Here is a 12889-nt window from a genome sequence, read left to right on the forward strand (position 1 = left end):
TCAAAAAGAATTTTCACTTTTCTAAAGAACTATTTCAAAAATCAGCTCCGTAGTACATATAAGCCAGAGCTAATTAGAACATACAGTAAGACAGTTCTTATTAACTTAAATACAAAATTTTGGAGTCTCAAATCTTATCACATAAATGAGGTTTAGCTATTTTAATGAATATAAAATTAAGATTATAAATCTATGAAAACCAAATCTCATTCTCTATTTGCTAGTAATTACCACTCTACAAACTGGTTATACTTTGAAGATAGAGTTTTTAAAAGACCGTTGAAAAAAGAAAGGTGATTTATAAACTACTTACTAGCTCCTAGGGGAGAATTTTCTTAAGCTAAATTCAAAGTCACTAAAATAGATACAATGATTACCAGGAGCAGTGCACCAACAACATTTGGGGAGCATGATTTTGACCATTTATGTTCTCTTAAACTACAAACTTAATGTAAAAAATTTACAATTTTGTCAAAAAACCCTCTTCACTTTAAATGACACATTATTAGTTCATGAAGCTTCTTTTTATGGTCTTTAACTTTCAGTCTTAGTAGGAGAAGAAACAATTTTTTAAATGTAAGCCATTCTTTCCAATTATATACTTCAAACAAGTCCAGTCTTCCAAGGTCTGGTAGAGTCATCAATTCAATCAATGGGCATCCACTAACACGGAAAGGCCAAAGGAAGCCCACTGAAGAAGTGTGTCTATTCAAGTATACCACGCTGTCTCCAGGTAGGCACTGACATTTAGAGGAAGAAACTCCAAAGGACACACCCTGTGAGTTACACAAAAGCAGCTCAAGACAGATCCCCAAGGTGGAATGGATTCTTGGACACTTGGTTCCCTGGTTCCCTACTTTGCTGATCAATTCACTCTGCACTTCTTCATTAAATAAGCCTGAGCAGCTCTTGGAAAAGCTACCCTGAAGTGGAAGCCTTCCTCCATTCCCCAGCCTTGAAATCCTTCACTAAGTATTCTTCTATTTCTATTTTATTTCTATATTGGCCCAACACAGAAATAAAATTCAGGTCACACCCTAAAGGACTCAGGCTTGGATCTGCAAGGGCAGATCTGACAGCCTGAGCTGACAGGCCAGGGGCAGAAACACAATACCCTTTCTAGTCCTAGGAGAAGATAACTTTCATTTCCATTTGTTTCTCACATTCATGGGGCTTATATATGCAGCTGTGACACAAAGTTTAAATACACATCTGATTTCAAGGCAGGAAACAAAGCTCTTCATTATAACCCAGTTCCCCAGGTACCTAAGCACCCCTAAAATGGTATCTAACTCAGTTTTCATAATTAGAAGCCCCATAGGCCCCTGCCAGGGACCAGTGTTTTGACCTTGAATTTGTGAAGCCTGCTCAGCCCTCTTTCTGACAGGCATCTCCAAAGCAGTCTTTATCCAAGCAAATGAAAGTTAGTTGGCATTAGTTCTTGTTCTGACATCTGCCAGTTTCCACTCAGAGACCCCAGCCTCCTTACTGAATCCGTAGACATGGTGCTCCCAGTCTCTCTCTCCTCCGTTTCATCATTTTCCTGGCTACTCAAAGCTTTTGACCTCTCACACTCGGGAGTCTTGGCAGGAAGTTCTTTCACACAAGGGGTTTGCAGTCTATAAGCCAAAGGAAACCTACAAAGGCTTCCCAAACTTAAGAGAAAAATTAAAGTACATATTGTGTTCTTCAAAAACACAATATTCAGAATCCGCCCCCATCCCCACCGCAAAAGACCTAAGGGCCCAGGAGGCAGCAGTGAGGCGTAGTGAGGAGTCCCAGATCCCAAATGAATCAGCTGTCCCCTGATCTGCCTGACATCATTCACACTTAGCCTGTAACAAATCAGAGCGTTGGAGAGCACCTTGTTCCTCCTCACTGACAAGCACCAAACTCCCTCCCCCACAAGTCAGTTGCAACCTCCAACCTTGAGGCCTGGTAGCAGTGAAGACTCTGGCAAAAATTGAACATACCAACTTGAAAACTCACAGTGTGACAGAAATACCATTAACTCTGGAGGTGTGTGCCAGTATAAAACAGCTGTTGCAGTGGGTAGGGGATTGGAAGAAAGCATACTAAGATCCCAAATCAGTAAATTAAGGAGCTAAGAATATGTGGGCATTTTTGTAACATTATTCATTCTCAAACCCATGTCAGGTGGAGAATGACAGTCTTAATGTTAGGGCTCAAAGCAAAGCCATTATTCAAATTCTGAATTTGACCAATTTAAATAAACTCTGTATTCCTTCCTTAGACAAAGTTCAGTATCGTTTTTAATTCAATTTCTATTATTCTCTAGTCACTTGAATAACCTTGTAGTGAGAAAAGCCATAAGATAGCTAAGAAAATAAGCCCAGAAACTATTTGGTTTAATTTCAGTTAGTAACTATTAATGAAATAATCTGTTTGGCAGATGTTACACAAGACATTATGGTAAGCTACAGAAGAACTCTAATGAAGGGTAAGCTACTTAACTTCTATATGCTTTATTTTCTCTATCTGTAGAATGAATATAATTTAAGGTACCTAATATGTAGGTTGTGGTGAAGATTAATATATGTAAAACAGAAAAGTGCCTAGCACAGAGGAAGTGCTATAGAAGTATTAGCTATTATTATAGTTCTTGCCCTCCAGGAGCTAGCTCCAATGTTGAGGAGGAGATAAGCCCAAACACAAGAAACCATCTGATAAAAACAGCATAGCCTGAAGAAAACCCAAGTGTAAAGCCAAGTGATCAAGTGGAGCTAAGGGAACCAGAGTAAGCAAATGTCTTGGTCCCCTGCTTCAGAGCACTTGTCAACTCTGAAGGGCTCTGGATCCCTGGGTGGCGCAGCGGTTTGGCGCCTGCCTTTGGCCCAGAGCAAGATCCTGGAGACCCGGGATCAAATCCCACATCGGGCTCCCGGTGCATGGAGCCTGCTTCTCCCTCTGCCTATGTCTCTGCCTCTCTCTCTCAATCTCTCTCTCTCTCTCTCTGTGACTATCATAAATAAATTTTTTTAAAAAGTTAAAAAAAAAAAAAAAACTCTGAAGGGCTCCTCTCATTTATTTAGGTGACAAAGTAGGTCAAACTCTTTTTCTAAGGTAATATTCAAAGGATTAATTTATACCCCAACCAATACTTTCTAAACTGTAGGTCGCTACTCTCGTAACTGATAAAATGAATTTAAGAAGTCAGGAACAACATTTTCTTAAAAGGGAAACAATGAAATAGAAGAGAAAATAACAGAATTCTATAGATGGGGAAAACAAAGTATACAGAAGTTAAGTAGCTTATCCTTCATTATTAAATTTTTTAGACTCTGACCCTTAATAAAAATAGATTTTACATTGTAGCCCATCACTTGTGGTTGCCCTTGTATATTTATATGTATTATCAATAACAGACGTCACAAATATACTCATTTCACAAAACAGTTATTGTGTCTAAAAAATTTGAAAGCCTCTGTTCTCATCCCAAGCAAACTCCCTCTCACCTAGTAGCTTATGGACACTCACTTTTCCTCTTACATACCAGTCTAATCACTTGGCTCTCATAGCCCCTGTCTCAGAATCCCCTGCTCTCTATATAAGACCTAATGAAAATGTAAACGTTCTCAGAAATCTACAACTTCTCAGCAAGTCCTGAGTCCCACTTTGGGAAAGTTTTATGATATTACCAATGTCAGTCACAAAAGCCCACACACCCATAACTAAAAAACCAGCCATGGTCTGTCCCCATCCCAAGCCAAGGCCATGCAATTAAGACCAGGCCCTAAATTTCTACTCAGCATGATCCATTCTCTAATATCCAAGCTCATTCTCCTGATTAATAGTAATAATGATGACATAATAGTATCCAACATTTGTAAGTACTTATTATGTATAGATTTTATTATAAGCACTCTACACATAACACCAAGGTAGTTTTCATCACAGTCCTATGATATATGTGCTTTTATTATTCTCATTATTTGAAAAAAAAAAAAAGCACAAAGAGGTTAAAATCTTTAAAAGAGTGGTAAAGGGGAAAGTATCCTTTCCTCAATATATCTGCACCTAGTTACCCTACATATGAATTATGCTAGCTAGAAGTATTCCTGTGTTCAGCCAAGTTGGTGAACTGAAATACTCTCTAGAATCAATGTTATGAACCACTGCACTATAAATACCCTTCAGCAGAAGATTCTGACAATAGCAAATAAATTTCTCTCTAGTCGGGAGAGGAGAGAAAGCATGGAGCTTCTTAAATAATGCTAAAGGTTAGAAAATATTTGATTTTTAGAGAATGAAAGTCATATCTTATATCCTTCATCTGACCCAAAGAAGATACCACTCTTATTCCTAGAGTTTATTACACATGCTCACACAGAGCACTTTCTTTAAACTTACTGGCATTATAATACATTTGTGCCAATATTCCTTTAACTTTGTCAGCACTAGGAAAGCTTAACATTTCCCTGGCATTGGACAGCACTCAACAATTTGAGGTATGGAAAATTAAGCATCAACCTTTTCTTATGTGCTCACACAAGAACTATTTATCGAATGCACTACGGCCCTTGGGGCCAGGCAAGAAAAGTCTCTACCATGGACTTCCCACTCTAGCAGTTCTGCAAAATAACAAACATAAAAAATAAATTCGGGGATCCCTGGGTGGCTCAGCAGTTTGGCTCCTGCCTTTGGCCCAGGGCGTGGTCCTGAAGTCCCGGGATCGAGTCCCGCGTCAGGCTCCCAGCATGGAGCCTGCTTCTCCCTCCTCCTGTGTTTCTGCCTCTCTCTACCATAAATAAATAAATAAATCTTTAAGAAAAAATTAATTAATTAATTAATTCACTAAAGAAATGGGTTGCCTCTGTCACACTTGTGATCTGGAGTATTGCACTGACAAAGTGGAACTCTAAAAATCCATTCTCTTGATTTACAGTATTTAAACCCCAGGAAAATACTTGCCCACATCTTTCTTCCTATGTATTTTTTAAGAAGACAACTATGTCAGATTGCTGTTATAGACCAAAAAAACTGCAATCTTCTAAAAGAACTCTGCTGAGATTATAAAATATTTGAACAGCAAAGGGCCTCAGGAGTAAGCAAAAAAACTAATTAATTAACCTGTCAAATCCTTTCTCCTCTTGGGTAAGATGAATGTAATAGATTTCTTGGCTTATACAAGTACTGGTTCCAAATACAGCCAAATAACTATTTACTTGATTTCTTTCTGTTCTAATACATGGTTTGAAAAATATTCATCACTTAGCTCAGTATTCATAACAGAACACATGGCAACTGGGGAACATTTTCCAGAATTAAGGAATTCATATTACTGGTAAATTTACTTATGTGCAGGTCTAGACATAACATATATAAGGCCACAGAATAAATTTTTATACAAATAATTGTACAGTTAATGCTAAAATTGAAATGTTTTTTATAAAAATACATACTTAGATATATCTAGAAATCACATAAATTTTAAATTTAGCTTAATTTTTTAAATATATGTATTTATTTTAGAGAGAGTGTGTGAGCAAGGGGAGGGGCAGAGAGAAAGAGACAATCCCAAGCAGACTCTTCACTGAGTACGGAACCTAGGCTTTCATCCCATGACCCCAAAACCATGACCTCAGCCAAAATCAGGAGTCTGACATTCAACCAAGCCATCCAGGGACCCCAACAATTTTAAATATTTAAAAATAAAAATAGGTGCACTGGTAGCTCAACTGCCTGAGTGTCTGAGTCTTGATTTTGGTGCAGGTTGTGATCTTGAGTCATGAGACTGAGCCCCAGGTGGGACTCCTCACTTGGCAGGAAGTCTGTTTAAGATTCTCTCCCTCTCCCTCTCCCTCTGCCCCACCTCTAGCTTGTGCTCTTGTGCTCTCTCTAAAATAAATATTTTAAAAACTAAAATAACTTTGGAAGTATTAAAATTTTCAATTTTTAACACTTTTTTAATAAATATATATTCAAACTTGTGCTTGCTTTGGTAGCACATATATTATAATTGGAACAATACAGAGAAGATTAGCATGGCCTCTGCACAAGGATGGGACATAAATTCATGAAGCATTCTGTATTTTTATGTTTTGTAATATGTTTTTAGAAACTAAAAATATATATGTATATATATTTTCAAACTTCTATCTGAATACAATTAAATTTTATTTTTAAGTCCTATAGATTTATATTCATTTATATTCATTATAATAATGAGTATAAGCTACAATTACGACAAAGCTAGAAAAGCAGTAAAGTGAGGCTTAAGAAAAAGAAATAGGGATGCCTGGGTGGCTCAGTCGGTTAAGCATCAACTTTTGATTTGGCTATAGTCATGACTTCAGGGTCGTGGGATCAAGCACCAAGTGGGGCTTCTTGCTCAGCATGGAGTCTGCTTGAGATTCTCCTTCTGCCTCTACCCATCCCACTTGTGCATTCTCTTTCTTTCTCTCTCTAATAAACAAATATTTTTTAAAAAGAAAAATAAATAAATCTTTAAAAAAATAAATAGAAAATCTACAATTAAGTTGGTCTGCTTAAACTAAGAAATAAAACTAATGAAAGTGAACAGACTTCTCGCCACACACAAAAAGCATACATACAATTATCAGTGGTAAAGAAAAGACTGAATAAATAGGAAACAAGCCATTATATTCAAAGAAGTAAAGCAAATGTCAATATAGAAGGCAAGTATAATTGTTCTTATAATATTGTTTGGGCAGCCCCGGTGGCTCAGCAGTTTAGCGCCTGCCTTCAGCCCAGGGCCTGATCCTGGACACCCTGGATTAAGTTCCACATCCGGCTCCCTGCATGGAACCTGCTTCTCCCTCTGCCTGTGTCTCTGCCTCTCTGCCTCTCTCTCGCTCTCTCGCTCTCTCTCTCTGTCTCTATGAATAAATAAGTAAAATCTTTTTTAAAAAAAGGGATTAAGACCCAAACATAAAAGCTAAAATTATAAAACTTTGAGAAGAAAACACTGGAGAAAATCTATGTGATCTCAGGATAGGCAAGGATTTCTTGGACAGAGGATGAATACTCACAAACTGAATTTACAGTAAAATATAAAAACTCACAAATTGAACAACATCAAAATTAAGACCTTTCGCTCTTTGAAAGGTATCATTCTATTTCTTTCAAAGGAAGAAGCAAGCCATAGACCAGAGGAAAATAGTCAAAATATATCTGACCAAAAAATCTGTATCTGAAATATATAAACGTCTCTTACAATTCAATAATAATAATAATAATAATAATAATAATAATAACAACAAACCCAACAATTCATTTTTTTTAAGTAAGCAAAAGATCTGAGGACACATTTCACAAAAGAACCTAACAAATAGCCAATAAGTACATGAAGAACATGCTCAACATTATTTTTCATCTGGTAAATGCAAGCTAAAACTACAATGCAGTACCACTACATACCCACTAGAATGTCTAAAATTTAAAGTCTGATCATAACAAGTGTTAATATGGACGTGGGCCAACTGAACTCTCAATATCACTAGTGTGAGTACAAAAAGGTACAACCATTTTGAAGAATTATATGATGGCTTTACATAGACTTAAATATACACTTAACATTTATGATTTGATGAGAGGACAAAAACCAAAGAAATCTGTTTGAACTTTTTAAAAGATTAAAAATATTTTAGTCAAAAGAATTTCCACATAGCAGATACAAGGAAAGTGACATTGCAATATAAGGAAATAAAAGAAAATGTACAAAGTACATCTGTATCATGTATTCATTTTCTATTGAATAATAAATTACCTCAGATGTAGCCACTTAGAACAAGAAACAATGATTATTTCACAGCTTCTGTGAGTCAAAAACTCAAACACAGCTTAGCTAGGTCCTTTGCTTAGGGTCTTACAAGACTACAAGCACAGTGTCACCTGGGTTGTATTCTCATAGGGAGGCTAGGCTGAGGAATAATCTACTTCTAAGCCCAGTAAGATAATTGGCTGAAGTCACTTCTTTGGAGGTGTAAAACTGAGGGCTCTAGCTGCTTGGATATCAACTGTAGGCCACCCTTACCTCTTAGAAGCTACCACGATTCTTTACCACATGGGCTTTCCCAACATGGCTGCCTACTTCCTCAAACCAGTGCAGTCTCTACGGTGAGTCTACTAACTAAACAAAGTCTTATATACCATAATACAGTCTTAGAAGTGATATCTCATCACCTATACTATGTTCTATTGGTTAGAAGCAAGTCACAGGTACTGTCCACACTCAAAAGGAGGAGGAATACACAAAAGTGTGAACACCAAAGAGGAGGAGGAAACCATGGGAGCCCACCTTAGATTATGTTCACCACACATGACTATAAAGAAGATTTACCATCAAATAATCTCAAACTGCTTTCTACAGACTACTTTAGGACCACTGCAGACTAAGATTTAGTATGAAAATACTGCTATTTTTGGTTTTCTTTATAATATCCCAGCACAGAAAAAATTAAAGATCTTAAGAACTGTTACATGGCCCTAAACATTGCTTTTAAGAGATAGTGAAATTGCAGTAACAATGATAACGACTTATATGATATTTAAGACATTATGTAGTATCTTCTGTGACAACAGTAATTATGAAATTCCATTACAAAGTTTGATGTGTGAAACTCAGAGCAGAGAATAAATGCCCTATAAAGAGAACTTAACTTTTTAAATTAATGTAAGAAACAAAATGGCTCAAGAAAGTTTGTTAATTTGACAATGTTGTCAAAATAACACAATTTTTAAAAATTTTACTGTTTCATTTAACCAAGGATAGTATATTCAAAATATAATTTCAATATATAAAATCCTAATGATTTAACATTCTTTTCTCCCAGTCTTACTGAGATACAATTGACATAAAGATAATGCCATTTATTATTTTAAAATTTTAATTATGACAGTGATTTTGCTGAAATAAAGACATGGGAAAGTACAGACATTTTAATAACTTATGTATTGTTTGCCTTTACTTTATTGCTCAAACAAATGAATACCTAGATGGGAATAGCATTAATTATGATCCTTGATATTTTGCTAACTTTCAATAATACAAAAATTGAGAATGGAAAAACACTGATAACTGGTAACATTGGCTGGTTCCCTCGTTAATGATGAGTTGTTTTTTTAACTTTAAGTGTTTTCATTTTATATCTGGATAAGAGCCATGATTTTACCTTTCTTTTTTTTTTTTTTAAGATTTATTTATTCATGATAGACAGAGAGAGAGACAGAGACAGAGACAGAGACAGAGACAGAGACAGAGACACAGGAGGAGGAAGAAGCAGGCTCCATGCCGGGAGCCCAACGCGGGACTCGATCCAGGGACTCCAGGATCATGCCCTGGGCCAAAGGCAGGCGCTAAACTGCTGAGCCACCCAGGGATCCCCCTGATTTTGCCTTTTATGGAAAATTACCTATTAAACAATGCTGGAAGTCCTCCACCAAAATGCCCAATGGATTCCCTCACAGAGCCACAAGAGTTAAGTGTACCTCATGTGGGCTGCCCAGGAATGTCTTCTCTTAACTTACCTTAAGAGGTAAATCTGAAGTGGCAATCTGAATTTTGTTGACTCTCTACTTTTATAAATTTAATTTTCCTCAATGTTACCATGATTAATATAATCATGTTTTGTTTTAAGCTTCTTTATGGCTAAGTTACTCCCCATTGGTAATAGCTATGATTAGGATACTGTTTTCATGGCCTGACCACTCTCAGGTATATACCTCCAAAAATGAAAACATATGTCCATAAAAAGACTCATACATGAATAATCATAGTAGCTTTATTCATAATATCCAACATCTGGAAGCAACCCAAATATCCATCAAACAAATAGTGGTGTATTTACACAAGAAATATTAAGCATTAAAATGAACAGGAGCAGGGGAGCCGAGGTCGCTCAGTCTATTAAGTGTCTAACTCTTGATTTCAGGTCAGGTTGTGAAATTGAGCCCCATGTGGGGCTGGCACTGGGCATGGAACCTGCTTAAGATTCTCTCTCCCTCTGCCCCTCCCCCCCACTGCATGCGTCCATGCGCACATTTTATTTTCTCTTAAAAAAAAACAAACAAGCATACTGAAATATGAGGAAGCCTATACAAAAGAATAGATACTATATGAAATTCTGCCACAGGCAAAACTAATCTATAGTGCCATAAAGCAGATCAGTGGTTGCCTGGAATCAAGAGGTGAAAGGAGAATTGACTATACAACAATACGAGATATATTTTTGTGTAATAAAAATATTCTACAGGGATCCCTGGGTGGCACAGCAGTTTGGTGCCTGCCTTTGGCCCAGGGTGCGATCCTGGAGACCCGGGATCGAATCCCACGTCGGGCTCCCAGTGCATGGAGACTGCTTCTCCCTCTGCCTATGTCTCTGCCTCTCTCTCTCTCTGTGTGGACTATCATAAATAAATAAAAATTAAAAAAAAAAATTCTACACATTGATTGTTGTGGTAGCCTAATTATCTCCCAAAGGCCCAACCTTCAAATACCAGAAGACTGGGAAATAGGCTTCAACATATGAACTTTGGGAGGACACAAACACCCAGTCCAAAGCACTACTTAACAAATAATCCCAAAACTTAGCACCTCAAAACATTTATTATTAACTCTCTTGGTTCTACAGGTTGACTGTGATTGGCTGGACAGTCTGAGACATTTTTAAATATTTACTTATTGATTCATTTGAAGATAGCAATGATAAATGCATTGCATGTTAGTATCATTTTACTATTATTTTAAAATTAAATCTGATCTTGATGACTTCCTAAGAACCGTCCTTACGTAGAGTGTAAATATGTTACACAATATGAAGGAAAAGAATAAACAAAACTTAAAAAGTGAATTTTGTTTGACATGGTTTATAATACCATGCCATGAGTCTAAAAAGCTTTGAACTAGTTAAAATCTTAGCTAAATTTGTTCAATAAATAAATTAATCAAATAAATTTTGATGGGCTTAACGCTCCTTGGTTTACAGTTTATCACCTTCGCCTACAATATTAAAGGTTGTTCTTTTCTTTCTGTGTATATGCCCAGATAGCAAATATTTTGTGTCTTACTAGAATCATTTTCTTTGCTTTATGCTGACTTAGAATGTCCTTAATTATTTAAGAAAACAAACAAAGGCCCTTCATGGAAAAGCTGTGATTATTCAAATTTAGTTACCTTCTGTGTTTATTTTAAATTGTTTTATTGTTGCCTTCATTAAGTAAATAGGTATTGTTTCTCAAGCACTAACACTCCTATCTTAAGTATTTCCACCGACAACTCTTAAGTTTTCTCTTCCCAAAATCAGATCCTAAATATAGAAAACAATAAAACTTTCAGCATATTTTTACTGACTATCTTTGAGGCATCCCAGAGCATCCCTGCAAAAATTACAAAGAAGTGTTCTTTCAAATTTCAGAGAGGTACTAGAAATAGATTTGATATTTTACTTCTGATGAGTTTCACGGGAAAACTTCTCAAATCAGAAAAGACTCACCCCTCTCTAGTTTAAATTTATACAGGTAAAATTAATATAAATATCCTTTAAATTGTATAATTTCTGGGAAGCTCCCAGAGATTTGTCAATGCCCTCATTATGTATAACATTTCTCTGAGTCCAGATGGTGTTTTGCCAGATTTTAGGAAAAAGTTTTAGTGTTTCGTCTTAATTTTAGTTATGATTTAAAATGCTTACTAGGCTACAATCTTACTTTTGAAATTTGAATCTAGCATTTTATTACTTAAACTGCTTACCTGCAGGGCACCTGAGTGGCTCAATGCTTAAGCGTCTGCCTTTGGCTCAGGGTGTGATCCCAGAATCCTGGGATCAAGTCCCACATCAGGCTCCCCGCAAGGAATCTGCTTCTCTCTGTGTGTCTCTCATAAATAAATAAATAAATAAATAAATAAATAAATAAATAACTCTTTTAAAAAATAATAAATAAATAAGTAGACAAACAAACTGCTTACTTTGGGAGCACCTGGCTGCCTCAGTCGGAAAAGCATGCTAACTCTTGATCTTGGGTTGTAAGTTTGAACCCCACATTAAGTGTAGAGATTATGTAAATAAATAAACTCTTAAAAATAAAAAAGTAAATAAAATGCTTACTTAGTAACAATTTTACTTTTAAAATTTGAATCTTCTAGGTAAATGTAATTTTATTTAAAAATATAGATATCCAGGACTTATTCCTGACTCACTAATTTTTTTTCCTTGAGATCCTTAGTATATATAGCCTTGGGATATACATTATGCTGTAAGATTATTATGTGCTATATACCAAGATATTTTCCTCTGCAAAAATTATGTATATTCATATTTTATACATCAGCTATAATATTCACGGTCTTCTTTGACAAGAACTACTCTTAGAGATACTCTGCTAAAACATTTTTGAATTGGCTTTAATATTCTTGTTTTGTATGCTATAGAAACAACTTAATTCCCTGGTTAGTTGAATTATTCTTGTTATGAACTCTCATTAGAACTTTCACATTTAAAAATCAACAGTAATTAACTGACCACAGCTATTTTAAGTCTTTGTCACCTACAGAAAGATTTTGTTTTACACAGATGCTAGTGTGAATGTTCTATAATCAACTAGAAGCTAGAGTCTGTGTTTTTAACAAAGGAGTGTCTCAGAGCCCCCTGGAAAAGGACTGTAACAGGTATCTCAAACTACTGACACTTCAAAGACTGGACTCTTAAGGACAGACTTCCTAAGCCATTGCTCGGACAATTGGACAACTTCCAGACCATTCCAGTGGACTGAGTCAGAATTTCCAGAACACTTTTTAGTTGAGAAGCAGACCATTAAATTAGATCCAGTGAAACAAGAATCAATTATATAGGCCTAAATGAACTGATGAGAGATTATAATAGTTATTTGTTTGAAATATTGTCTTAATATC

General features: G+C 36.0%; 1 protein-coding gene and 1 non-coding gene across 17 annotated transcripts in view; one reads left to right on the plus strand and one right to left on the minus strand.

The window, feature by feature from the left end:
* MAST2 (microtubule associated serine/threonine kinase 2) overlaps positions 1-12889 on the minus strand; it is a 208308-nt gene that overhangs the window by 90766 nt on the left and 104653 nt on the right. Inside the window, exon 1 of one of the 16 annotated variants that reach the window (XM_072772341.1) lies at positions 1490-1795. The exons of 14 other annotated variants lie outside the window; for them this stretch is intronic. In XM_072772341.1, coding sequence (XP_072628442.1) covers positions 1490-1539 — 50 coding nt within the window. In that variant the 5' untranslated portion in view covers positions 1540-1795. Of the gene's footprint in view, positions 1-1489; positions 1796-12889 lie in introns of those variants that run through there. One more of the 16 variants, XM_072772344.1, reaches the window with a different exon arrangement.
* On the plus strand, positions 5951-6057 carry LOC140603298 (U6 spliceosomal RNA). Its single transcript, XR_012006296.1, has one exon. It is a non-coding gene; the product is annotated as a U6 spliceosomal RNA (small nuclear RNA).

Source organism: Canis lupus, chromosome 13, assembly GCF_048164855.1.
Source record: "Canis lupus baileyi chromosome 13, mCanLup2.hap1, whole genome shotgun sequence".
Taxonomy (NCBI): Eukaryota; Metazoa; Chordata; class Mammalia; order Carnivora; family Canidae; genus Canis; species Canis lupus.